General features: G+C 46.4%; 1 protein-coding gene across 6 annotated transcripts in view; it reads left to right on the top strand.

Moving 5' to 3' along the window:
- Positions 1 to 25,771, top strand: part of MILR1 (mast cell immunoglobulin like receptor 1) — a 36,535-nt gene extending 10,764 nt beyond the window's left edge. Inside the window, exons 4-10 of one of the 6 annotated variants that reach the window (XM_064369551.1) lie at positions 7,030 to 7,314; positions 9,281 to 9,391; positions 14,549 to 14,638; positions 15,512 to 15,568; positions 15,663 to 15,731; positions 16,614 to 16,694; positions 23,213 to 25,771. In XM_064369551.1, the coding sequence (XP_064225621.1) occupies positions 7,030 to 7,314; positions 9,281 to 9,391; positions 14,549 to 14,638; positions 15,512 to 15,568; positions 15,663 to 15,731; positions 16,614 to 16,666 (665 nt within the window). In that variant the 3' untranslated portion in view covers positions 16,667 to 16,694; positions 23,213 to 25,771. Of the gene's footprint in view, positions 1 to 7,029; positions 7,315 to 9,280; positions 9,392 to 14,548; positions 14,639 to 15,511; positions 15,732 to 16,613; positions 16,695 to 21,045; positions 21,069 to 23,084 lie in introns of those variants that run through there. The other 5 variants (XM_064369552.1, XM_064369550.1, XM_064369553.1 and 2 more) reach the window with 5 other exon arrangements.
- The last annotated feature ends 1,258 nt before the right edge of the window (positions 25,772 to 27,029 follow it).

The following is a 27,029-nucleotide window of genomic DNA, read 5'->3' as shown; positions in this document are numbered from 1 at the left end:
GGGATTACAGGCATGCACCACCATGCCTGGCTAATTTTTATATTTTTAGTAGAGATGGGGTTTCACCATGTTAACCAGGCTGGTCCTGAACTCCTGACCTCAGGTGATTCACCCACCTCAGCCTTCCGAAGTGCTGGGATTACAGGCATGAGCCACCGCGCCTGGCCAAAATTTATTTAATAGCCTCACTATGCCACCCAGAGGCTACTCACAGGCAATCGAAGCCCACTGCAGCCTCAAACTCCTGTCCTTAAGAGATCCTCCCACCTCAGCATCCTGAATAGCTGGGATTATAAGCACGTGCCATTGTGGCGTGCACATTTAAAATCAAATTAATTAAAATTAGATGAAATAAAAAATTTCACTCTACAGTCTCATTAGTTACATTTCGAGGCTTCAGTAGCCACACCTGTAGCTGGTGGCGGCCACATTGGACAACACAGATGTAGAGCATTCCCATCATCACAGGAAGTTCTACTGGGTGACATTGCTGTAGCTCAGTGATTCTTAGCATTTTAGGTTATAACTGTCTTAATAATCTAATGATAGTAATGAATACCTTCGCCAGAAAATTGCTCATAAAACCACAAATTTCTGGATAAGGTTTTAGAAGGTGCTACGGACTCCAGGTTAGAACCAATTAGCCTAGCCAGGTGCAATGGCTCATGTGTAATCCCAGCACTTTGGGAGGCCAAAGCAGGAGGATCACCTGAGCCCAGGAGTTTGAGATCAGCCTGGGCACTATATGGAGACTGTGTCTCTACAAAAAGTTTTAAAAAAATAAAAAGCCAAGCGTGGTGGCGTGCCTATACTGCTAACTACTCGGGAGGCTGAGGTGGGAAGATTGCTTCAGCCCAGGAGTTCAAGGCCGCAGTGAGCCGTGATTGTACCACTGCACTCCAGCCTGGGTAACAGAGAGAGACCCTGTCTCAAAAAAAAAAAAAAGAAAAAAAGACCCAATGATCTTTGGACATAAACTAAGTATATTCCTTGTGAAAGGAAAATGAAGGAGGGAGAAATCCCTGCCAACATAGTACTAGAATACCATGAATATATGAGGGCAGAAACACAGTGATAGCATTCCCTAGTGGTCAGACTCCTGCTGCGCTGGGCAGTAAGCCCATCAGCGCTTATGTTTTCTGTGCACGACCTTCTTGCAATTTGTTAGAGTTTACACAGTCTAGTAATAAAACTATCTTGGTAGATTATGAAACTGTATCCTCTTCAGTTAGGTCAGATCAATAGGCACGATCGAGTGCCTACTCCGTGCAAGCAATTGTACTACTGGGTTTTTAATGAGGCCTAAAACATAGTCTTGTCCCCAACCCAATAAAGATTGAAAGTATGAGCCATAAACACAAATTCATTAATTGCTGATTCACTCAACAAATGTTTAAAGAAAACACAGGGCCAGTTGCGGTGGCTCGTGCATGTAATCCCAGCACTTTGGGAGGTTGAGGAGGGTGGATCACTTGAGAACAGTAGTTCAAGACCAGCCTGGCCGACATGGTCAAACCCCCCTCTCTACTAAAAATACAAAAATTAGCCAGGCATGATGGTGAGTATCTGTAATCCTTAGCTACCCAGGAGGCAGAGGAAGAAGAATTGCTTGAACCTGGGAGGCGGAGGTTGCAGTGAGCCAAGATGGGGCCATTGCACTCCAGCCTGGGGGAGAGAGACTCTGTCTCATAATAAAATAAAATAAAATAAAGCAGATGTGCCAATCCCTGGATATATATTGGTTCTTGCCTTTGTGGAGCATACAGTCCAGTGTTTGCAGACAATAAACCCAAGTACACAAACAAGCACATCACAAACTGTGTTGAGCGTTGCAAAGGAAAAGAAACTGGCACAGATGGAGAAAAGTAGATGGTGGAGGGACCTGCTTAGATGGGGTATTTAGGGAAAGCCTTGAAAGGGGAGGACTTGGCCGGGCACGGTAGCTCATGCCTGTAATCCCAGCACTTTGGGAGGCCGAGGTGGGTGGATCACAAGGTCAGGAGTTCGAGACCAGCCTGACCAAAATGTTGAAACCCTGTCTCTACTAAAAATACAAAAATTAGCTGGGCGCGGTGGCACGCGCCTGTAATCCCAGCTACTCAGGAGGCTGAGGCAGGAGAATCGCTTGAACCCGGGAGGCGGAGGTTGCAGTGAGCCGAGATTGCGCCATTGCACTCCAGCCTGGGTGACAGAGTGAGACTCTGTCTCAAAAAAAAAAAAAAGACTGGGCGCAGTGGTTCACGCCTGTAATCCCAGCACTTTGGAAGGCCGAGGCGGGTGGATCACGAGGTCAAGAGATCGAGACCATCCTGGTCAACATGGTGAAACCCTGTCTCTACTAAAAATACAAAAAATTAGCTGGGCATGGTGGCGCGTGCCTGTAATCCCAGCTACTCAGGAGGCTGAGGCAGGAGAATTGCCTGAACCCAGGAGGCGGAGGTTGCGGTGAGCCGAGATTGCGCCATTGCACTCCAGCCTGGGTAACAAGGGCGAAACTCCGTCTCAAAAAAAAAAAAAGAAAGGGGAGGACTTTAAGTAGATCCCTGGAGGATGACAAGGAGTTAGCTCTATGAAGAGACAGGATAAAGGGGTGCTTTAGTCAAGGGAGTGTAGCATGCTCAGGGGCTCCATCTTGGGAAAGAGCTTAACTGGTTCCATGAACTGTATGGAGGCCTGTGTAGCTGGAGGTCAGATGAAGGGAGTCTGACCTCAGATGAGACTGGAGGGAGAGGCCGGTCAAGTCAGGCAGGGCCTGGAGCCACAGGAGGCGTTTAGACTCTTCCATGAGCAGTGGGCAGGCAGAGGAGTGCCAGTACCCAATTAATCATCCTCCAAGTCAGTTCATTCAGCAAGCGTGCAGGGCAGGTTGGAGATTGGTTGGGAGGCTCTTGCAAGTGTCCAGGAAAGAAATGATGGAGAGGTAGGGACAGATGTGGAAGGACTGAAGAAATATTTTAGAGAAAGAACCAACAGAACTTGCTGACTGGTTAGATTTGGAATCACAGGCAGTGAAGGTGGAGAAAGAATCAAGAATGGCTTCCAGATGCCTAGACGTCTAGCTTGATCGACCCGTGAAGACTAGTACCATCTACTGTGATGGGGAAACATGGAAGGACAGGATTTTATTTATGTATTGATTTTGAGATGGGATCTCCCTCTGTTGCCCAGGCTGAAGTGCAGTGGTACAACCCTAGCTCTCTGCAGCCTCAAACTCCTGGAGTCAAGTGATCCTCCCACCTCAGCCTCCCAAGTAGCTGGAACTACAGGTGTGCACCACCACACCCGGCTAATTTTTGTATTTTTAGTAGAGATGGGGATTCATCATGTCGGCCAGGCTGGTCTTGAACTCCTGACCCCAGGTGATTCTCCCACCTTGGTCTCCCAAAGTGCTGGGATTACAAGTGTGAGCCACCACATTCAGCCCTGAACAGGATTTTAAAATGGTGTTTCTCTGTCTACCTAGGGATTGATTCATGAACTAGCATATTAACTAGAGTTCAGTTTCAAACAGTTACATTTGAGGAGACCGTGAGACATCTGAGTAGACCATGTAGTAAGAGGTAGTAAAAGTAGCATGCGGATGGGACCAAGTGCTAGAGGCGGCAGAGAAGGAGAAAGCGCTTCTCCCTGGAGAATTCAGGAAAGGCCTTATGGGGAAGGTGGCAGAGAGGACTCCTTGAAATTTGAGAAATATAACTGATTTATTGAAGAGCTGTAACTCACTGAAACTTCCTTCCTCAGACCATCATGACTCTGTGATGATGTACCACTCCTCCTACGAACTCTCAGGGAAGTCTACATCTTTCTAATCTCTTTATACCAATCCTTTGTCCAGTTGAAATCATCCCATCTCAGAGAGGAGTCTGTGTTCTCTGCTTCCTCATGAATGTTTCAACTCCTTCTTCCTGAAAATTACAGGAGGTAGATTTCAGTTCAATAGGAAGAACTTCCTATTGGTGCTATGCTCTCTCACTCTCTTTTCTTTCTTTCTTCTTTTTTTTCTTTTAGAGACAGACAGTGTCTTGTTCTGTTGTCCAAGCTGGAGTGCAATGCTGCGATCATAGCTCACGGCATGAGCCTTGAACTTCCTGGGCTCAAGCAATCCTCCTGCCTCAGCCTCCCAAGTAGCTGGGACTACTACAGATACATGTCACTACACTCAGCCATTTTTTTTTCTTTTTTTTTTTTTTGAGACAGAGTCTTACTCTGTTGCCAGGCATCAGGCTGGAGTACAGTGGCGTGATCTCAGCTCACTGCAACCTCCACCTCCCGGGTTCAAGCAATTCTCCTGCCTCAGCCTCCCGAATAGCTGGGACTACAGGCGTGTGCCACCACGCCCAGCTAATTTTTGTACTTTTTTTAGTAGAGACAGGGTTTCACCATGGTCTCGATCTCTTGACCTCGTGATCTGCCCACCTCGGCCCCCCAAAGTGCTGGGATTACAGGTGTGAGCCACTGTGCCCGGCCCCTATACTCAGCCATTTTTTTGTTTGTTTTGCAGAGATGGAGGGGTCTCACTATGTTTTCCAGGCTGATCTTCAACTCCTTGCCTCGAGTGATCCTCCAGTCTCTGCCTCCCAGAATGCTGGGATTACAGGCATGAGCCACAGTGCTCAGCCTCCATTGGTGCTATTCTCCAACAAAATTGCCCTCTGAGGCCACCATCACTGGGTGCCATTCTGTGAAGGATATTGTGACAGGGGTTACTGTTCAGGGGGGAGATGGAGCAAGGAGATTCTAAATTATTTTCTTTGATGTAATGATACTGTGGTCCTATACTGTATTGTTTCCGTACCAAATTGAATATTGTTTTTATTTATTTATTTATTTATTTTTTAAGACAGGGTTTCACCATGTTGATCAGGCTGGTCTTGAACCCCTGACCTCAGGTGATCCGCCTGCCTTGGCCTCCAAAGTGCTTGAATTACAGGCGTGAGCCACCACGCCCGGCCCATTTTTTTTTTTTTTTTTTAAAGGAACGGTGGCATGCACCTCAGCACTTTAGCACTTTGGGAGGCTGAGGTGGGCAGATCACTTGAGTTCAGAAGGTGAAGGCTGCAGTGGGCTATGATAATGCTGCGGCACTCCAGCCTGGGCGACAGAGCAAGTTGCTATCTCTAAAAAAATGAATTTTAGTAGTCTGGGCTAGGTGGCTCACACCTGTAATCCCAGTACTTGGGAGGCCAAGGCAGGAGGATCATATGAAGTCAGGAGTTGGAAACCAGCCTGGGCAACATGGCAAAACCTCAACTCTACAAAACATACAACAAAGTAGACAGGTATGGTGACACATGGCTGTAGTCCCAGCTGTTTGGGAGGCTGCGTCAGGAGGATTGCTTGAGCTGGGGATGGTTGTTGGGGGGTGTTGTGGGGAGCTGAGGTTGCAGTGAGCCATGATCACACCACTGCACTCCAGTCTAAAAGACAGAGTGAGAACCTGTTTCAATTTTTTTTTTTGAGACAAAGTCTCGCTCTGTCACCCAGGCTGGAGTGCACCCAGGCTTGAACGCCTCCCAGGTTCAAGCGATTTTCCTGCCTCGGCCTCCCCAGTAGCTGGGATTATAGGCGCTTACCACCACACCCAGCTAATTTTTATATTTTTAGTAGAGACTGAGTTTCACCATGTTGGCCAGGCTGGTCTCGAACTCCTGACTTCAGGTGATCTGCTCGCCTCAGCCTCCTAAAGTGCTGGGATTACAGGTGTGAGCCACCGAGCCTGGCCAAAAAAAAAAAAAAAAAAAATTTAATCAAATAAATTTTAAAAAAATGTTTTTTTTAAGTGTGGCCTCTTGAAGTCAGTCTGACTCTGCCATTTACTAGCTGTGTGACCTTAGGCAAATTTCTCAGTCTCTCTGAAGCACAGTTGTTTCAACTATGGAATGGTCATGATACTATCTACACTGCAGACTGTCGTGAAGGTCAAATGAGGTCATGCGAATGGCATGCCTGGCACATGATAGATAATCAACAACTTTCTTTCCTACAACACTATCTTATTAATGCGTTCTATAATAAAACATAGCTGGTTTTTTCTGTTAGGTCATAGTATATTCTCTGTTGAGAGTTTCTCTTGAATCTATTTAGCAGGGTTACTTTCTGCTCTTTGGAGGAAATGAAAGATAATTGTGCAACCGAATTCTATAAATAAAAGTACAGTTAGAGAAAACGATATTTTTGGAGCTGGGTGTCGTGGCTCACACCTGAAATCCCAGCTCTTTGGGAGGCTGAGGTGAGAAAATCACTTGAAGCTAAGAGTTTGAGACCAGCCCAGGCAACATAGTGAGACCCTGTTTCTACAAAACATTTAAAAATTAGCCAGCGGTATGCCCTTGTAGACCCAGCTACAGGGCAGGCTGAGGCAGGAGGATCGCTTGAGCCTGGGAGTTTGAGGTTACAGTGAGCTATAATTGTGCCACTGTACTCCAGCATGGTTGACAGAGCAAGACCCTCCCTATCTCTGAATAAATAAATAAATTGAAAAGAAAATGATATTTTTTGATTTTAAAAAACCTACTGTAAATTTACAAGGATTGAGAATAAAAGCACTTCTTGGGCTGGGTGGGATGGCTCATGCCTATCATCCCAGCACTTTGGGAAGCCGAGGTGGGAGGATCACTTGAGGGCAGGTAATACTGCATGTCTATGAAAAATAAACATTAAAACCACTTCTCAACTTCACACTTAGAACTGGATCATTGACAAAATTATATTTATTATTAACAATAAACACATTGTGAATTCTAAGAAAGGCAAGCTTGCACCCCAATTCCTCAAAGCAGACAGATGCCCTCCACTCTCTGGCTTTCTCAGCACTGGACTGAGAAACTCAGCTAACCCCACATTGTGCAGGGTTAGCCACATACCCAGTGGCCTTTCCCAGTGGGCCGTGAGCTTCTTGACTTCTTGGGAAGGGGGTCATTCATCTTGGTTGCACAGCTGGGAATGGAGTAAGGGTTCCACCTGTATTTGTGGTCTGAGTGAGTGCACCCAATCTGTTTATCCTTTTCACATTCACTTTTATTCTTCCAGACCCAGTGACTGCCCCAGTGCTGAACATTATGGTCATTCAAAAAGAAACAGACGAACATATAACATTACACTGCCTCTCGGTCAACGGCTCGCTGCCCATCAATTACACTTTCTTTGAAAAACATGTTGCCATATCGCCAGTTATTTCCAAGTACAACAGGGAGCCTGCTGAATTTAACTTAACCAGGAAGAACCCTGGAGAAGAAGAAGAGTATAGGTGTGGAGCTAAAAACAGATTGCCTAACTATACAGCATACAGTCAGCCTGTCACCATGCCTTCAACAGGTAAGAGCGACCTGAGTTCTTCCAACCAGGTCTGAACTCGCTTCCAGAAACTGCAGGTACTCCTCTGCCCACCCATTCCTCACCTTGAGCTCAGGAGTTCAAGACCAGCCTAGGCAACATGGCAAAACTCCTGTCTCTACAGAAAATTTTAAAAAATTAGCTGAGCGTGATGGTGCACGCCTGCGGTCTCAGCTACTTGGAGGATGAGGTAGGAGGATTGCTTGAGCCTGAGAGGTCGAGGCTGCAGTGAGCTGTGATCATCATGCACTGCACTTCAGCCTGTGCAACAGAGCAAGACCCTGTCTCAAAGAAAAAATAAAAAGAAAAGGGGAGGGCAGGGGAGGGGGAGGAAGGGGATGGGAGGGGAGGGGAGCTAGGTTAGCAAAGGCAGAAGGCACACTTGGACATTGACCACTTCACCCTGCCACATCCTCAGAACAGAGCCCACGCCCTGGTGTTCAGGGAGGGAAGCTTCTGGAATCGGGCACTTGGCTATGAGTCACAGCCCTTCCATTTACTGGCTGTGTGATCTTAGGAAAGTCATTTCACCTCCCTGAGTCTTACTCACCTCATCTTGATGTTGACCAGGCGCGGCGGCTCACGCCTGTAATCCCAGTACTTTGGGAGGCCAAGGCGTATGGATCACTCGAAGTCAAGAGTTCGAGACCATGTGGCTAACATGGTGAAACCCCATCTTTACTAAAAATACAAAATTAGCTGGGCATGGTGGCACGTGCCTGTAATCCCAGCTACCCAGGAGGCTGAACCAGGGAGTCAGAGGTTGCAGTGAGCCAAGATCGCGCCACTGCACTCCAACCTGGTTATAGAGCGAGACTCCATCTCAAAAAAAAGGAGTGGTGCCAATGAGATAAATAAGGCAACACAGGCAAAGTGCCTAACACGGCATCTGGCCTGCAGCTAAAACACAACTGGCAGTTGTTTGGGTGACACGAAACCTGCCAGCAGGGCTCAGGGCTTTGCCCAGGAAACACCCCGGCCTTTCTGGTGCTGATGAGCCCAGCAATGTTGTTGGTAATCGTCCTGTTAAATACTGTGCTGCTTTCGTCTTCTTTGGATGCCCCCTGTGGAAGATGTGCTTGGTCATGACTTTTTACACTTGATTATTTTATTTTATTATTATTATTATTTTTTAAGATGAAGTCTCACTCTGTCACCCAAGCTGGAGTGCAATGGCACAACCTCGGCTCCCTGCAACCGCCACCTCCCAGGTACAAGAGATTCTCATGCCTCAGCCTCCCGAGTAGCTGGGATTACAGACATGCACCACCATGCCCCTCTACTTTTTTGTGTTTTTAGCAGAGATGGGGTTTCACCATGTTGGCCAAACTGGTCTCAAACTTCTCACCTGAGGTGCTCTGCCCACCTCGGCTTCCCAAAGTGCTGGGATTACAGGCTTAAGCCACTGCGCCCAGCCTATTTGTATTTATTTATTAACTTATTTATTTACTGAGACAGGCTCTGGCTCTGTCACTCAGGCTGGAGTGCACTGGCACAATCATAGCTCACTGCAGCCTCCACCTCCTGGGCTCAAGCAATCCTCCTGCATCAGCCTCCTGAGTAGCCGGGATCACAGGCACATGCCACCACGCCTGGCTAATTTTTTATTTATTTATTTATTTATTTATTTATTTATTTATTTATTTATTTATTTATTTATGTTGTAGAGACAGGGCCTCACTATGTTGCCCAGGCTGGTCTCAAACTCCTGGCCTCAGGCAATCCTCCCACCTTGATCTCTGAATTACAGGTGTGAGCCACCACACCCGGCCAAGAACTTTATTGACTAATAAGTCCCATGAGTTGCAGCTGTCGTGACCGTTTGGGAACCTGGGTGCATAGTACATTGATTAACCTGGGAGACATTGCCTTTTCTAGAACACTTACCTGCTTACTGTCATTGGAAAAGAAAGTGCTATGGTTACCAGTGAATGCTGTCTTCTTCCAGGCAGGGACAGCTGTCCTTTCTGTCTGAAGCTACTGCTTCCGGGGTTATTACTGTCGCTGGTGGTGATAATCCTAATTCTGGCTTTTTGGATACTACCCAAATACAAAGCAAGTAAGTTCTTTTAGTCACTTTACCACCGTTTTCTCATGGGTTTGGGATACAGACAGCAGGGCGGAGGGTGTGGAGGAAGGGAAAAGGGGATAGGAAACAGAATGGGGAGAAAATGAAAATAGGAGGAAAAGATGAGAAAAGGGAGCGGGAATGGAATGGACTTCCTGAACGGTTCATGCAGAGGGTTATTCTTCTTTCTCCAGAGAAAGCCTTTTCTGATTGAGAGCAAGCAGAGCTGGCTTCACAGGTGTGCAGCCTGTGCAGTCACACAGGGCCCTGTGCCAAGAAGAATTCCACATTTGGGTTTAAAAGAATTTTTTTTGAGACAAAGTTTTGCTCTTGTTGCCCAAGCTGGAGTGCAGTGGTGCAATCTTGGCTCACTGCCACTTCTGTCTCCCAGGTTCAAGCAGTTCTCCTGCCTCAGCCTCCCAAGAAGCTAGGATTACAGGTGTTCACCACCATGCCCAGCTAATTTTTTGCATTTTTAGTAGAGACAAGGTTTCACCATGTTGGCCAGGCTGATCTCGAACTCCTGGCCTCAGGTGATCTGCTGCCTCAGCTTCCCAAAGTGCTGGGATTACAGACGTGAGCCACCGTACCCGGCCTTCCTCATTTGGTTTAATGCTCTGCTGTTACCACCTTGAAATTATTTAATTTTTTTTTTTTAAGAGACAGAGTTCCACTATATTACCCAGGCTGATCTCAAACTCCTGGCCTCAAGCGATCCTCCAATCTCAGCTTCCCAAAGTGCTAGGATTATAACCATGAGCCACTATGACTAGCCACCATCTTGAAATTAAATGAAATTAAATTCTTTCCTTTTTTTTTTTTTTTTTTGGAGACGAAATCTCACTCTGTTGCCCAGGCTGGAGTGCAGTGGCACAATCTCGGCTCACTGCAACCTCTGCCTCCTGGGTTCAAGCGATTCTCCTGCCTCAGCCTCCCAGGTAGCTGGGAAGACAGCCGTGTGCCACCACGCTTGTCTAACTTTTCATATTTTTAGTAGAGATGAGTTTTGCCATGTTGACCAGGCTGGTCTCGAACTCCTGGCTTCAAGTCATATGCCCACCTTTGCCTCCCAAAGTGCTGGGATTACAGGTGTGAGCCACTGCGCCTGGCCCATCTTGAGATTCTTAGTGTTTTTTTGTACTCTTTCAAACATTATTTGTTAATGGTGGTAAAATATACATAACACAACATCTGCCACTTTAACCATGCTTAAATGCAGAGTTCGGTGGCATTAAGCGCATTCCCGTCATCATGCCCTTCTCCATCATCCATGTTCAGAACTTTTCATCTTCCCAAACAGAAATTCTGTCCCCATTACACACTCCCTATCCCCTCCTCCCCCATCCTCTGCCACCACCATTCTACTTTCTATCTCTATTAGTTTGACTCCCCTAGGCACCTCGTATAAGTGGAAGCATACAGCATTTGTCCTTTCACGACTGGCTTATTTCACTTCAATTAATGTCCTCAAGGTTCATCCATGTTGTCGTATGTGTCGGAATTGCCTTCCTTGATAAGACTGCAGAATGCCTCATTGTACATAAATACACCGCACTTTGTTTATCCATTTATCCCCCATGGGTCCCCAGGTTGCTTCCACTTTTGTCTACTGTTTAATAATGCTGGGAATGTGGATGTGCAGTTATTAATGTTTTTAAACAAGGGGCCATTTTCTCTTCCTTGTGTGGCTGCTTTTGAAAGATATACTTGGTCATGACTTTAAGAACTTGTGTTTCTTTTTTTTTCTCTCTCTCTCGCTCTTCTTTTTTTATTCTATATTAGAGACAGGATCTCACTATGTTGCCCAGATTGGTCTTGAACTCTTGGGCCCAAAGGATCCTCTCCCGCTTTGGCCTCCCAAAATATGGGGATTACAGGTGTGAGTCACCATGCCTGGCCAAGAATTTGTGTGTGTGTTTTTTTGTTTGTTTGTTTGTTGTTGTTTTGATACGGAGTTTTGCTGTTGTTGCCCAGGCTGGAGTGCAATGGAGTGATCTTGGCTCACCGCAACCTCCACCTCCTGGGTTCAAGTGATTCTCCTGCCTCAGCCTCCTGAGTAGCTGGGACTACAAGCATGCACCACTATACGTGGCTAGTTTTTGTATTTTTAGTAGAGACAGGAGCCAGGCGCGGTGGCTCACGCCTGTAATCCCAGCACTGTGGGAGGCTGAGGCGGGTAGATCACCTAGGTCAGGAGTTCGAGACCAGCCTGACCAGCATGGAGAAACCCTGTCTCTATTAAAAATACAAAAAATCAGCTGGGCATGGTGGTGCATGTCTGTAATCCCAGCTACTTGAGAGGCTGAGGCAGGAGAATCGCTTGAACCTGGGAGGCAGAGGTTGCAGTGAGCCAAGATTGTGCTATTGCATTCCAGCCTGGGCAACAAAAGCGAAACTCTGCCTCAAAAAAAAAAAAGAAGAGAAGAGATGGGGTTTCTCCATGTTGGTCAGGCTGATCTTGATCTCCCGACCTCAGGTGATCCACCCCCCTCGGCCTCCCAAAGTGTTGGGATTACAGGCGTGAGCCACTGCACCAGGCCAAGAACTTGTGTTCTTAATTAAACACAAGTTGAAGTAAGCCACATGAACAAGTGTTTGTTTCGCACTGGGCGCTGCACGTGGCGCAGCTGCTCCTGACCGCAAGTGCCTCAAGCCTGAGCTTTGCCTTGCGCGACTCAGCGTCCCCGCTGGATCTGCCACGTAGGGGAAGCTCAGTGCACGAGGACAAACAAGCGTCATCCCATTAGCACAAAAGACACCTTCAAAAGATTTACAATTGTTTGAGGCTGGAAGTATTAAAAATATTAGGTTGGTGCATAAGTAATGGCAGTTTTTGCCATGACTTTTATGGCAAAACCCGCAATTACATTTTTTTGTTGTTGTTTTTGAAACGGAGTCTTGCTTTGTCGCCCAGGTTGGAGTGTAGTGGTGCCATCTCGGCTTATGGCAGCCTCTGTGTCACGGGTTCAAGCGATTCTCCTGCCTCGGACTCCTGAGTAGCTGGGATTACGGGCACCCACCACCATGTATTTTTAGTAAGGACGGGGTTTCATTATGTTGGTCAGGCTGGTCTTGAACTCCTGATCTCAGGTGATCTGCCCACTTCAGCCTCCCAAAGTGCTGGGATTACAGGCCTGAGCCAGTGTGCCTGGCCCACACTTACTTTTGCACCAACTTAATATATATACATATAAGAATATATATATACACACACATATAAGAATATATATATATTTAGATATATAATATATATACATATAAGAATATATATACACACACACATATAAGAATATATATATTTAGATATATAATATATATACATATAAGAATATATATATACACACACATATAAGAATATATATATTTAGATATATAATATATATACATATAAGAATATATATACATATATATGTGTATATATATTCTTTCTACATTTCTATGCTTTCTAGATTTTCAACATAAAAGTATAATCCATTCTGCTATACGATTTTTTAAAAACTTTATTAAACACTCCAGACTAAAAAAACCAAAAACAGAAACAAAAAAGCATCATTTCTCCCTTTCGCACCTTAAGTGCTACATCCAGCAGAAAACTTGTCAATGTCATTAGAAGCCTCAGTTATGGCCTTTTAAAAAAATGTTTTTTAGAGAAGGGGTCTCACTATGTTGCCTAGGCTGGTCTTGAACTCCTGGGCTCAGGCAATCCTCCCACCTCAGCCTCTCAAAGTGCTGGGATCACAGTATTTTATTTTTTTTAATTACAATTTTTTTTAGAGAGACAAAGTCTCACTATATTCCCTAGGCTGGCCTTGAATTTCTGGCCTCAACTAATCCTCCCACCTTGGCTTCCCAAAGCACTGGTATTACAGGCATGAGCCACTGCACCCTGGCCCATGTCTCCTGTCTTAAAAGCATGTTTCCCCTTCCTATAAAAAGCCCAGGTTCTTGCAAAAGTGGCATTAATATTCTTGATTACTGGCCAAAGCTACAATAGAATTCAGCAGGCCAGGCATGGTGGCTCATGTCTGTAATCCCAGCACTTCGGGAGGCCAAAGTGGGTGGATCATGAAGGCAGGAGTTTGAGACCAGTCAGGCCAACATGGTAAAACTCCATCTCCACTAAAAATACAAAAATTAGCTGGGCGTGGTGGTACATACCTTTGTCCCTGCTACTCAGGAGGCTGAGGCAGGAGAATCACTTGAACCTGGAAGGGAGAGGTTGCAGTGAGCTGAGATAGCGCCAATGCCCTCCAGCCTGGGCAACAGAGCTAGGCTCTGTCTCAAAACAAACAAACAAACAAAAACATTCAGTGAGGCTGGCCAGGCACAGTGGCTCACGCCTATAATCCCAGCACTTTGGGAGGCTGAGGCAGGCTGATCACCTGAGGTCAGGAGTTCAAAACCAGCCTGGCCAACATGGTGAAACCCTATCTCTACTAAAAATACAAAAGATTAACCAGGTGTGAGAGTAGACGCCTGTAATCCCAGCTACTCAGGAGGCTGAGGCAGGAGCATCACTTGAACCCAAGAGGTGGAGGTTGCAGTGAGTGGAGATTACACCATTGCACTCCAGCCTAGGCAATAGAGCAAGACTCTGTCTTAAAAAAAAAAATTAACCAGGCATGGTGGTGCACACCTGTAATCTCAGCTACTTGGGAGGCTGAGGAAGAAGAATCACTTGAACCTGGGAGGCGGAGGTTGCAGTGAGCCAAGATTTTGATGGCGCCACTGCACTCCAGCCAGGGTGACAGAACAAGACTCCGCTTCAAAAAAAAAAACCGAGAGCATAAATTCAGTAGGCCATTTACACTCTCTTGAAGATATTACAAAGCTTCCACAAACTGTTCTCTCAGCAAAGGAAAAAAAAATAAGTCTGGCTAGTTCAGGCATAATCTGATAGGCAAAGCATATTCCTCTGAAAGCCAGGATAAGAAATCAGAAGAGCCCCTGGCTTGGAGAAGCCGTGTCTAGACTCCCTGTTGCTCCCTGTTGAGTCTATAGTTTTCTTCATTAGACAACAGTTTGGGCCATGGGAGCATGTCACTCTTTGTTTCAGAACTTTGGGGGAATTCTGCTCCTTGGCCAAGGAGATAAGAAAAATGTGGCCGAATTGGTTTAATTTAATGATTTCTGTGCCAATTTATGTAGGAAAAGCTATGAGAAATAATTTGGCCAGGGACTGTGGAGCTGCACCCATGGAAGCTGGAATCTTTTCAAATATCCATCAAAAACAAGCAAGTAAGAAAACTTTGTTGCATGTTTTGGGTGGTTTCAGGTTTTTGTCCTTTTTGTTTGGTTAAGGTTGTATAGACATACGGGGCGGCGGCAGGGTGGAGCAAAAGGGATCGAGTTCAATGTCTATTGATGCCCAGTCCCGCTTTCTAGGGGTAATAACCAGTCTTTTTAATCCTTCCACAGATATTCTCTGTGTATAATAAAATAAACAAATGGTAGCGATTGTAGCATATCGTAGGTATGACTTTCTACACCTTGATTTTTTTTTTTTTTCACTTATCTTGGAGATTTTTCACATCTGTTCAGAATGATCTGCACTGTGTCCCACAGTCTTTCGTGGTCACCTCCCAAAGCAGGCATTGTGCATTCCTTTGCAGTAAACAAGACGCAGGGCTTTGGCTGATGTATTAGTACATTCTCATGCTACTATAAGGACATACCTGAGATGGGGTAATTTATAAAGGAAAGAGGTTTGACTCACTGTTCCGCAGCGCTGGGGAGGCTGCAGGAAACTTACAATCATGGTGTAAGGGGAAGCAAACACGTCCTGCTTCACAAGGTGGCAGGAGAGAGAATGAGAGCCGAGTGAAACCCCTTATAAAACCATTAGATCTTGTGAGAACTAACTCACTATCACTAGAACGGTATGATGGAAAACACCCCTATGATTTAATTATCTCCATCCGGTCCCTCCATGACATGTGGGGATTATGGGGACAACAATTCAAGATGTGATTTGGGTGGGGACACAGCCAAACCCCGTCATCAGCTGACAATCCCAGTCAACACAGCCACATCACAGGTGCAGTGCTGAGCAATTTACCCACCTTGTCTAACACAAACCAACCCCCAATTTATGTCATTCTCATTTTACAGAGAAGGAATATGTGCCAGAAGTGGGATCCAGGCTGTGTGTTTCCACAGCCCAAGATGGTGAGCACGTTTTGCAGAGTCTATCCCACTGCCCTTATGTGGTCAGAGATTCAGATAACTGCCCAGTAAGTCCTATTCCTTATCTTTTTCCCAGGGGCTGGACACTCCCAGGAGCTACAGTATGCCACCCCCGTGTTCTGGGAGGTGGCACCAAGACAGCAAGGTGAGCCACAGCTTGGGATAAGAGGTGCTGGTGAAATGAGACAGGTGGTCCCTGTGATGTCACCATACTCAGGGGCTTCAGGAGCTCGAGAATGGGGTGGATGGCAGCAACACAGGCACACCACAAGGAATCGATGGCAACCAGCACCCCAGCTCCTAAAAAATCTCATCAGGGGATGGAGGCTGGGGAAGAGGGAAGGATGTGGTGGGGCAATGTCATAGAAAAAATCCAGAGAGGAGGATGCAGGATCACTACTCAAACATTTCCTTCCCTCTCTCCCTCCTTCCTTCCTTCCTTCCCTTCTTCTTTTCTTTCTTTATCTTTCTTTCTTTCTTTCTCTCTCCTTCCCTCCCTCCCTTCCTCCCTCTCTCCTTCCTTCCTTCTTTCCTTCCTTTCTCTCTTTCTTCTTTCTTTTCCTTCTTTCCTTCCTGCCTTTTTTTTTTTTTTAAGACATTGTCTCACTCTGATGCCTAGGCTGGAGTATAGTGGCCCAGTCTTAGCTCACTGCATCCTCTACCTCTTAGGCTCAAGCAATCCTCCCACCTCAGCCTCCGAAGTAGCTGGGACTACAAGTGTGCACCACCATGTCTACTTTTTTTTTTTTTTTTGTAGAGACAGGTATTTTGCTGTATTGCCCAAGCTGGTCTTGAACTCTGGGGCTCAACCAATCTTCCTGTCTCAGCCTCTCAAAGTGTTGGGATTACAGGCATAAGGCACTGTGCCCAGCTAACATTTTCAAGAATAAATTATTTAACACAGTCCAGGAAAAAATTAGTTAATACCTGGTTCTGTCAGTCCACCCAGCTACTAGAAGTAGGATTTTTCAAAACAGCCTCTTCGGTCACATATCCTAAGTGAATTATTTTCCCTCTTATATTTCAGAAGCCTATGATTATTATAAACCTGGATATGTCTATGCTGAAATCACCTTCTGAAATTTACAGAAACAAACTACATCTCAGGGTAAGATGCTTTTTATGAAGTTGATTTCCATGAAAAAAAAGCAAACTTGAGGCCGAGGCAGGTGGATCATGTGAGGTCAGGAGTTCAAGACCAGCCTGGCCAACATGGCAAAACCCCCATCTCTACTTAAAATACAAAAATTAGCTGGCCATGATGGCGCACGTGTGTAGTCCCAGCTACTCGGGAGGCTGAGGCAGGAGAATCGCTTGAGCCTGGGAGGCAGAGGTTGCAGTGAGCCGAGGTCATGCCACTGCACTCCAGCCTGGGGGACAAGAGCTAGACTTCATCTCAAAAAAAAAAAAAAGTTGATACTGATGTTCATTGATGTCCATGATTTAGCTACCCCTGTAGATTTACCTAACGCCAAAGGTGCGCCTTGATGTGCTGCCTTTCCTGGTCACGTTCCAGGGAGAGAATCCCCTCAGAGTTGAGTTGTGTGGAGGGAGAATGTTTTAGTCCTCTAGGGCTGCTGCCACAAATGACCACACATTGGTGGCTTAGAGCAACTGTCTCACAGTTCTGGAGGCCAGAAGTCCAAAACCAAGGTGTCTGTAGAGCCGTGCTCCCTCCAAAAGCTCTGGGGAGGACCTTCCTTGCCTCTCCCAGCTTCTGCGGCTCCAGGCATTGCCTGTGGCTGCTTCACTTCACCTTCTGCCTCTGTCTCCACCCGGCTTTTTCTGTTCTCTCCTCTCTTTTTTTTTTTTTTTTTTTGTTGTTGTTGTTGTTGAGGTGGAGGCTCACTCTGTGGCCCAGTCTGGAGTGCACTGGCACGGCTCACTGCAACCTTCGCCTCCCGGGTTCTAGTTATTCTTGTGCCTCAGCCTCCCCAGTAGCTGGGATTACAGGCGTGAGCCACTGCACCCGGCTGAGTTTCATATTCTCAAATGTCCACATCCCAAGGCCCACCCCGTCCCTTTCAGCGTCAGAAGTCAGCAGAGCAGAACTGCTAGATGTACTCATTCCATCCCCTCCATGGTTGCGCCACCCTTTTTTTAATTGTACTTTAAGTTCTGGGCACGTGTGCAGATCTTGCAAGATTGTTGCATATGTACACACATGTCATGGTGGTTTGCTGCCTCCATCGCCCCCGTCACTACATCAGGCATTTCTCCCAATGTTATCCCTTCCTAACCTCCCCACCCCCTGCTGTCCCTCCCCTAGTCCCCGACCCCCTAACAGATCCCAGTGTGTGACGTTCCCCTTCCTGTGCCCATGTGTTCTCATTGTTCAACACTGCCTATGAGTGAGAACATGGTGGTGTTTGGTTTTCTGTTCTTGTGTCAGTTTGCTGAGAATGGTGGTTTCCAGATTCATTCATGTCCCTACAAAGGACGTGAACTCAGATCCTAGAACTGGCTTTCAGTGCAGCCTTCCAGCTGCCTGTGAGAAATGAGGGTGTCTTAAACCCTGCCCTCAGATTTCACAGCTTGCCCTGCGCCTGGTAGCCTCTCATTTTCTCCTCGCAAAGCTTCTAATACAGTTAAGAGAAGCCACCTGACTCCGCAGTCCACATCATCAGCATTGCCTCAAACCTTTCAACTGCCGGAATGCTGGCGTCTGCTAGTGCCTCTCTTCTTCCTAAACCTCCTTCCCCATGGCGAGAGAAGGTCTTAGGAATTGCAGAGCTGTGGCGTGCTAAGGGTTCTCACCGCCTACTTATCACCAGCCAGGGAGTCCTTGTTGCCACCTTCCCGAGGGGGTGGTTTTGTTCTCTGAGGCTGCTCTCTAGGGCCTTCTGGTCCCTTGTCTTATCCTGGATTAGACCTGAAAGCAGAGCCTGAAATAAGACCTTCTGTGAAAATCATTTATGTAGGAAGCAGGCCCAATGCACCACAGGAAAAACCAGTAGCAGGGTGTTTTGCTGAGGTGGGCACTGTGGTGGGCAGCTGGCTGTGAGCCCACTGGAATCTTCTGAAGAGCCCAAGAGCCTCTTCTCAGTATTGCCTACTTGAGGATCGACAGAGAGAGGCATGTATCCATTGGTGTCCAGTCCTCATAGGTTGAGGGTCACCCCAGGAAGTGACACCTCACCCACTTCTAGACCAGCATGTGGGTATTCCAAGCAGGCCTCCATCAGTGTCTCACCCCAGGCTCTGTAAACACACCAGGACAGAAAGCGAACGTGTGCATTGTGCAATTGAAGCAAGAACTCATCAGTTCATAGTGAGTAGGCCTCAGATGCAGCCGGGTCAGAGGGAAGGCCCGGGAATATGACGCAAGACACAGAGGTGGCTGATGTACCACCTGTCAACAGTTCCTCTATCACAACTATAACAATGATACCAATAGGGCTGGGTGTGGTGGCTCACACCTATAATCCCAATACTCTGGGACGCCAAGGCAGAAGGATTGCTTGAGCCCAGGAGTTCAAGACCGGCCTGGGCAACATGGCAAAACCTTGTCTCTACAAACAATATAGAAATTAGCCAGGCGTGGCTGTCACTAAAATTAGCATGTCTGTAAGTGCAGCTATTCATGAGGCTGAGGTGGGAGGACAGCTTGAGCCTGGGAGGTCGAGGCTGTGGTGAACCTTGATTGTACCACTGCGTTCCAGCCTGAGCAAGAGAGTGAGGCTCTGTTTCAATAGATAAGTAAATACATTAATTAATTAATTTAAAATGACAATAATATCTGATATGTGTTGCGCTTATAGCATGTTCCGCGTACTATTATATTTTATTATGATTATTTTGAGATGGAGTTTTGCTCTTGTTGCCCAGGCTGGAGTGCAATGGCACAATCTCCGCTAACCACAACCTCCCAGGTTCAAGCGATTCTCCTGCCTCAGCCTCCCGAGAAGCTGGGATTACAGGCATGCACCACCACGCCCAGCTAATTTTTGTATTTTAGTAGAGACGGGGTTTCTCCATGTTGGTCAGGCTGGTCTCGAACTCCCGACCTCAAGTGATCTGCCCACCTCAGCCTCCCAAAGTGCTGGGATTACAGGAGTGAGCCACTGCACCCGCCTCCAGGTACTATTATTAAGTGCTTTGTGTACCTGTCCTCATATAGTCCCACAATACCTCTTTGGAGCAGGTAGTCTTATTTCCCTCTTTTCATACAAAAAGAAATTGATGCACAAGGTCACTCAGCTAGCACCTGATGGAAACAGGAAAGGGACTCAGGTCTGAGTGACACCAGAGCCCACACTTCTTTTCTTCTTCTTCTTTTTTTTTTTTTTTTTTGGGACAGGGGCTCACTCTCTTGCCCCGGCTGGAGTTCAGTGATGAGATCACAGCTCACTGCAGCCTTGACCTTCCAGGTTCAAGCAATTCTCCCACCTCAGCCTCCTGAGTAACTGGGATGACAGATGCACCCCACCACACCTGGCTAATTTTTGTATTTTTGTAGAGACAGGGTTTTGCCATGTTGGCCAGGCTGGGCTCAAGCTAATCCTCCCACCTCAGCTTTAAGCCCAGGCTGAAGCTACTGGGCTCAAGTAATCATCCCATCTCAGCCTCCCAAAATGTTGGGATTACAGGTCTGAGCCACCATGCTGGGCTAAGCCCACATTTCCAACCGCTACCTCATTAACGTTCCAAGACAGACACCTGGATATTGAGGGCAGGGCTTGCCAACCTGGTCATTGGATCAGAAAAGTCATCAGATAAAAATTATCAAGATCAGCAAGGATGCCAGGACCTGTAGCCCACACACGCTCACTGAAGATGCCCCTGTGTCAAGGGGCAAAGCCAAGGGAAGGAAAGTGGGAGAGAGATCAGCCGGGCAGGCAGCAGGAAGCACCATCATGCGTTGCTTAATGACAAAGACAGGTTCTGATAAATGTGTGTCATTAGGCAATTTCACTGTGTGAACATCAGTGTATTTGCACGAACCTAGTAGCATCCACTACTCCACACCTAGGCTATATAGTGTAACCTATTGCTTCTAGCCTACAAACCTGCAAGGCTTGTTACTGTGCTGAATACTGGAGGCAATTGCAACACAATGGTTTTTTTGTATCTAATCATAGAAAGGGGGCCACTGTCACATATGCGGTTTGTGGTTGACTGAAACGTTGCTATGCAGTGCATGACTGCATCTGAAAAATGTATGCAGAGGAGGAATGGGCATTTGGGCAATGGTTATGAACAAGGAAGTGGATTGTGTGAGTTTCAGGCCTGTGGGCAGGAGTCATGATTGTGTGAGACCAGGGGATGTCCAGGCAGGCACAATGTTGGAAATAGATGCTCGGTGCCGCAAAGAAAAATTAGCACCAAGACAAAGGATTTTTCAGCAATGCAATTTCTACTTCCTGGACTGCAGGAAGGATATTCTCGCTAGCCATCTTGCCACAAGAGTACAATGAACAAAGGAAAACAGACATATTTATTTCTTTTTTTTTTTTCAGACAGAGTTTTGCTCTTTTTGCCCAGACTGGAGTGCAATGGTGCAATCTCGGCTCACTGCAACCTCTGCCTCCCAGGTTCAAGTGATTCTTCTGCCTCAGCCTCCCAAGTAGCTGGGACTACAGGCACGTGCCACCATGCCTGGCTAATTTTTTTTGTATTTTTTTAGTAGAGATGGGATTTCACTACATTGGCCAGGCTGGTCTTGAACTCCTGACCTCGTGATCCGCCCGTGTTGGCCTCCCAAAGTGCTGGGATTACAGGCATGAGCCACTGCACCTGGCCTGACATATTTATTTCTTATGCATTTGGGGTCATCCTTACTGCTGCGTCTGATCGTCGTTGGCTGGAGCCAGACCTCACAATCTAAACTAAAACCCAGTTGGCTAATAACACTTTTAAAGCAGTGGAGAGCTGGGACATGCCTGTGAGCACATCCAGCACAGATATCTTGGTTAAAGTACAAGGACATAGAATGTACTACATGCCTGTAAGAATGGCATGTCTAACAGCTACACAGGATAGGGCTTAACAAAGAGCACACTTATGATTTATTCTTTAGCAAGAAAGGAAACTTTTAAAAGGAAATTTTCTACTTCCCACACACAAGAACGTATGTTGGCACAGACAGGCCTGGCCAGGTAGTAGAATCTTTTTTTTTTTTTGATAGGGTCTCGCTCTGTCACCCAGGCTGGAGTGCAGTGGCCAGATCTTGGCTTACTGAAACCTCTGCCTCCTGGGTTCAAGTGATTCTCCTGCCTCAGTCTCCCGAGTAGCTGGGATTACAGGCATGTGCCACCACACCCAGCTAATTTTTGTATTTTTAATAAGGACAGGGTTTCACCATGTTGGCCAGACTGGTCTCGAACTCTTGACCTCAAGTGATCTACCCGCCTTGGCCTCTCAAAGTGCAGGGATTACAGGTGTGAGCTATCGCGCCCAGCTAGGTGGCAGAATCTTGACTCCAAAAGAATTCTGACAAAAGAAATAAAATACCATAGCCTTGAAATAATATTTAGCATTTTAAATGTAAGCTTTCTCCATTCACACTTTTGACATCAAATGTGTGGATTTTTTCCACACCAACAACCAGTTCTCCAACTCTCTGGACACCAATAATTCCATCCTGACATTCACTATCAGGAGTTACTATCAGACCCCACAGGTTAAGGGCTCAGTCCTACAAGATGTCCCCCAGCTCAGATGCCAATCACAAGTAGAGGCCTCACATACTTCTGACTAACCAGCTATAAATTCTGGGTTTCTACCACCCCCTCCTTGGGCTGGATAACTTGCTAGAATGGCTTGCAGAACTCAGGAAACCAGTTTAATTACTACTATTGGTTTATTATAAAAATGTAAAGAAGGCCAGGCACGACAGCTCACATCTATAATCCCAGCACTTTGGAAGGCCGAGGCAGGTGGATTGCTTGAGTTCAAGAGTTCGAGACCAGCCTGGGCAACATGATGAAACCCTGTCTCTACTAAAAATACAAAAATTAGCTGGGCATGATGGTGCACACCTGTGGTCCCAGCTACTCGGGAGGCTGAGGTGGGAGGATCACTGGAGGATCACGTGATCCTGATACTGCACCCTGGCCTGGGTGACAGCAAGACTCTATCTCAAAAAAAAAAAAAAAAAAAAGGCATAAAAGATGCAGATGAGGAGGTACACAGGATGAAGTCCAAAGGGTCATGAGCACACATGCTTCTGTTCCTGTGGTATGGGGACTGCCGCCCTCGAGGCATGTGGATGCATTCACCAACCTCAACACTCTCCCAGCCCTGTGGTTTAGGGGATTGGTCGCGGTGGGGCTGAAAGTTCCAAGCTTCTAATCATGGCCTTGTTTTTCTGGTAACCAGCCTTCATTCTGAGACTATCCGACAGCCCACAAAGAGTCACTTCATTAGAACCAAAGATGCTCCTATTACCCAAGAAATTCCAAGGGATTTAGGAGCTCTGAGTCAGGAACCTAGGCAGGGACCAAGTAGGTATTCCTCATTGTCTGACAATTCCAGTGCTCTTTATTTTTTTATGTAGATCCAGATTTCCATCTGACAATATTTTCCTTCTGCCCAAAGGACTTCCTATAAGAACGTGCTTCCGCATAGAACGATCATTAAAACCAGGAAATTAACCCCGATACATTACTGCCATCTAATCCCCAGGTCCCCATTCCAGCCAGTTGCCACCATAAGCTCCTTGCTAGCTAAAGGATGCTTTGGCTGAAGAATCAAGCATTGGATTTTGCTGTCAGTTCCATCTCCTTCAATCTGAAATTGTTCCTCAGCCTTTCCTCGTCTTTGACACTTTTGAAGATAATGGACCAGTGATAATTTCATGTCACTCATTGAATTTACCTGATGTGACCCATGGTTTGACTGGGGATGCATTTTTGCCAAGATTATCACAGAGGATGTCCTGTTCTCCTTGATGTGTCCCATCAGGCGGTGCATGTCTGCCACCTCCCCCGCACCTGCTCATCACTTAGATCGCTTGGGTAAAGTGGTGTTTGCTGGGTTTCTCCAGTGTAACTAATGTTTTGTATTAATTAATATTTTGTGGATGGGCACTTTGAAATTATGTGAATATACTATTTATCAATTTGGAGTTACATCACTCATCATTATATGTTTTGTTTGTTTTTGAGACGGAGTCTTGCTCTGTTGCCCAGGCTGGAGTGCAGTGGCGCAACCTCGGCTCACTGCAACCTCTGCCTTCTGAATTCAAGCAATTCTCTGCCTCAGCCTCCTGAGTAGCTGAGATTACAGGCACCCACCACCACGGCCAGATAATTTTTTTTATTTTTAGTAGATACAGGGTTTCACCATCTTGGCCAGGCTGGTCTTGAACTCCTGACCTCATGATCCACCCACCTTAAGCCTTCCAAAGTGCTGGGATTACAGGCGTGAGCCACTCTGCCTGGTAGAGTGTTTCTTTACTTTCTGGCCCAACAATATATTCCAGGTTCATCTTGTCCTTGTCCTGATCCGGCTCTGGAGTCAGCTGTATTTCCAGGGAGCTCTGGTTCCTTTAGGAAGAGCTCTGTATTTAGAAACAGAGGCTGAGCTCTAGCTGTGACCATGGCGCTTAGGGTGTTCGTGTTTCTAGACCGTTCCAACCATCAGAGGTTAGGAATGCATTTATGCATATGGTAACATCTAAGCCTATTTCCATCTCTACGGCTATCTATATGTGCCTCAGCCTCCCCAGTAGCTGGGATTACAGGCACCTACCACCACACCCGGCTAATTTTTGGATTTTTAGTAGAGATGGGGTTTTACCGCGTTGGCCAGGCTGGTCTTGAACTCCAGACCTCAGGCGATCTGCCTGCCTCAGCCTCCCAAAGTGCTGGGATTACAGGCATAAGCCACTGCGCCTGGCCAGTTTATGGAATTTGATTAATCCCCTTGCATATAATAAATCTCCATGCAGACCCCATTCTCACCTCATCTGGACTCTGACCCCGATATCCCCTACATGAATGTGCTCCTATGCAGAGCCCCACACACTCTCAGACTCCAACACCTGAGCCACGCCCACCCCTCCCCCAGACATTTCCCCACCCTGCGTAGGCTCTAACACCCCACCCTGGTCAGCCCTCCCACCCAGAGGCCCTTCCTGTCCCCTCAGAGTCTGACACACACTCAGGGCTCCATCACCACCCTCCTCCCTTATTCAGATAGCCCCCCTCCCAGACTGCCCCTCCATGAGAATATCCCATTTGCCCCACCTTGGTGAGGACACCTGCCCCAGCCCATATCCCCACCCCCACCTTCAGGACACTCCTTGCCCCTCATGGGCTCCAGCACCACATGCTGGATGGACTCATCACCTTGTGGACACCCAACCTCCTGCTCTGGGACCCACCCTTAGGTGGACTCCCTCTTCACCCCAGAAGGGCTGGTCGCCCAGCTCCCTGGCCTTGCGGCTTCCCACTCCACCTTATCCCTGTGCAGAGGCTCAGCCCCACCCAGTGGCCTTTGGGTTGAATTGTCCAGGAAGGGCAGAAGAAGAGGATCTGCTGAGTTTCATTTCAATAGCCACATTTTTCATGTCTAGAAGTTTCACTTTGGTTGTTTTGCAAATCTACACATTCTTTAAATTTTTGATGGTGAAATAGAGTGCATATTATCTGAAAACGCATTAAAAGTATGCATATAGGCTGAGCGCAGTGGTTCTTGCCTGTAATCCCAGTGCTTTGGGTGACTTAGGCGGGAGGATCACATGAGCCCGGGAGTTTGAGACCAGCTTGGACAACACAAGATCCTGTCTCCACGAAATTTTTTTTTTTTAATTAGCCAGGTGTGGTGGTGTTCACCTTTAGTGTCCAGCTGCTTGGGAGGCTGAGGCAGGAGGATTGCTTGAGCCCAGGAGTTTGAGGTTATACTGAGTTATGACTGTACCACTGCACTCTAGCCGAGGTGACACAAGACTGTATTTCTAAAAAAAGAACAACAATATATACAGTTTAACAAGTTATATCAAGTATACACCAGTGAATCCACCACCCAAGTGGTAGTGGATGGAATGTTGCCTGCAGCCCAGAAGCCTTCTTGCCTGCCTCTTCCTGATCACAACCCCGCCTCCCCAGCTCCACTCCTCCTCCATGGGAATCACTTCTTGTCTCTTCTTTATAGTTTTACCATGTTTAAAAGTCTGCATTCCTAAACCCCATCTTTAGCTTTGCCTGTTTTTGAATTGAATATAAATGGACTGACATCATATTTATTCTTGTTTGGCTTTTATTTTGCTCAACATCATGTTAGTGAGATTTACCTGTATTGCTATATGGAGTTGTAATTCATTGCTTTCCATTGCTAAGTCATATCCCATTGTTTTAAAATACTGTGATTTATCCATCCTATTGCTAACAGACATTTTGGGTTGTTGTCAGTTTGGGGCTATTACAAATAATGTGAAAAGTCTGCTATGCTCACGTCTCCTGGTACCCACATGCACGCCATTCTGATGAAAATGCATAGAAATAGAATGACTGAGGTCCTAAGGTATGCTTATCTCCCAGCTAAGTAGATAACAGCATTCTATTTTCCAAACTGGTTCTTCCACCTTCACACTCCCATAAGCAGTGTGGAAGTTTCCATTCCCTATGTTTTCACCAACACTGGCACTGTCAGTTGTTTTATTTATTTATTTATTTATTTAGAGCCTCACTCTGTTGCTCAGGCTGGGGTGCAGTGGCATGATCTTAGCTCATTGCAACCTCCACCTCCTGGGTTCAAGCAATTCTCTTGCCTCAGCCTCCCGAGTAGCTGGGATTACAGGTGCACACACCACCATGCCCAGCTAATTGTTGTATTTTTAGTAGAGACAGGGTTTCACCATGTTGTCAGGCTGGTCTTTTAACTCCTGACATCGGGTGATCTGCCTGCCTCGGCTTCCCAAAGTGCTGGGATTACAGGCGCGAACCACCGCGCTCAGCCAGCCTTTTCTTATAGGTCATTTGGATTTCTTTGATTAAATACCTGTTTCTGGATCCAACTGTTTTTCTTCTGGGGTGTTTTTTTCTTATTTTAAAATAGTTGTCTCCCACTCTGGACCTTTTTTTTTTTTAACTTCTAATAGTGACTTTTGATGAAAATAAGTCTTAATTTTAAGAACCTGCCTATCTTTTCCTTTATGATTAGTGTGTGTGTGCGCGCGCGTGCACATGCGCGCATTTGGGTGTGTGTATTCGTCCAGATTAAGAAATATTTTCTCAGCTTGAGGTCATAAAAGTGAGACACTTTGTCAAAAAAAAAAAAAAAAAAAAAGAATCCAGCATTTATCCTACCATTCCCATACCTCTAGGTAAGCAAATACTCAGTGAGAAGTTTTTCTATAGAAGTACTCTAGCAAACAAAGCAGACAGACAGAATCAGAATATCACCATTTTACAATTTTTAATGAACTCACCAATTGAGGTATTAATCAATGGTTGCTGGCAACCCCAAAAGAGAAACAACCAGACAATACTATCACTAC

Source organism: Aotus nancymaae, unplaced genomic scaffold, assembly GCF_030222135.1.
Source record: "Aotus nancymaae isolate 86718 unplaced genomic scaffold, 86718_ANA_hifiasm-v0.15.2.pri h1tg000089l, whole genome shotgun sequence".
NCBI classification, from domain to species: domain Eukaryota; kingdom Metazoa; phylum Chordata; class Mammalia; order Primates; family Aotidae; genus Aotus; species Aotus nancymaae.
Note: the sequence above shows the minus strand (reverse complement) of the source record. Positions and strands in the feature narration are given on the sequence as shown.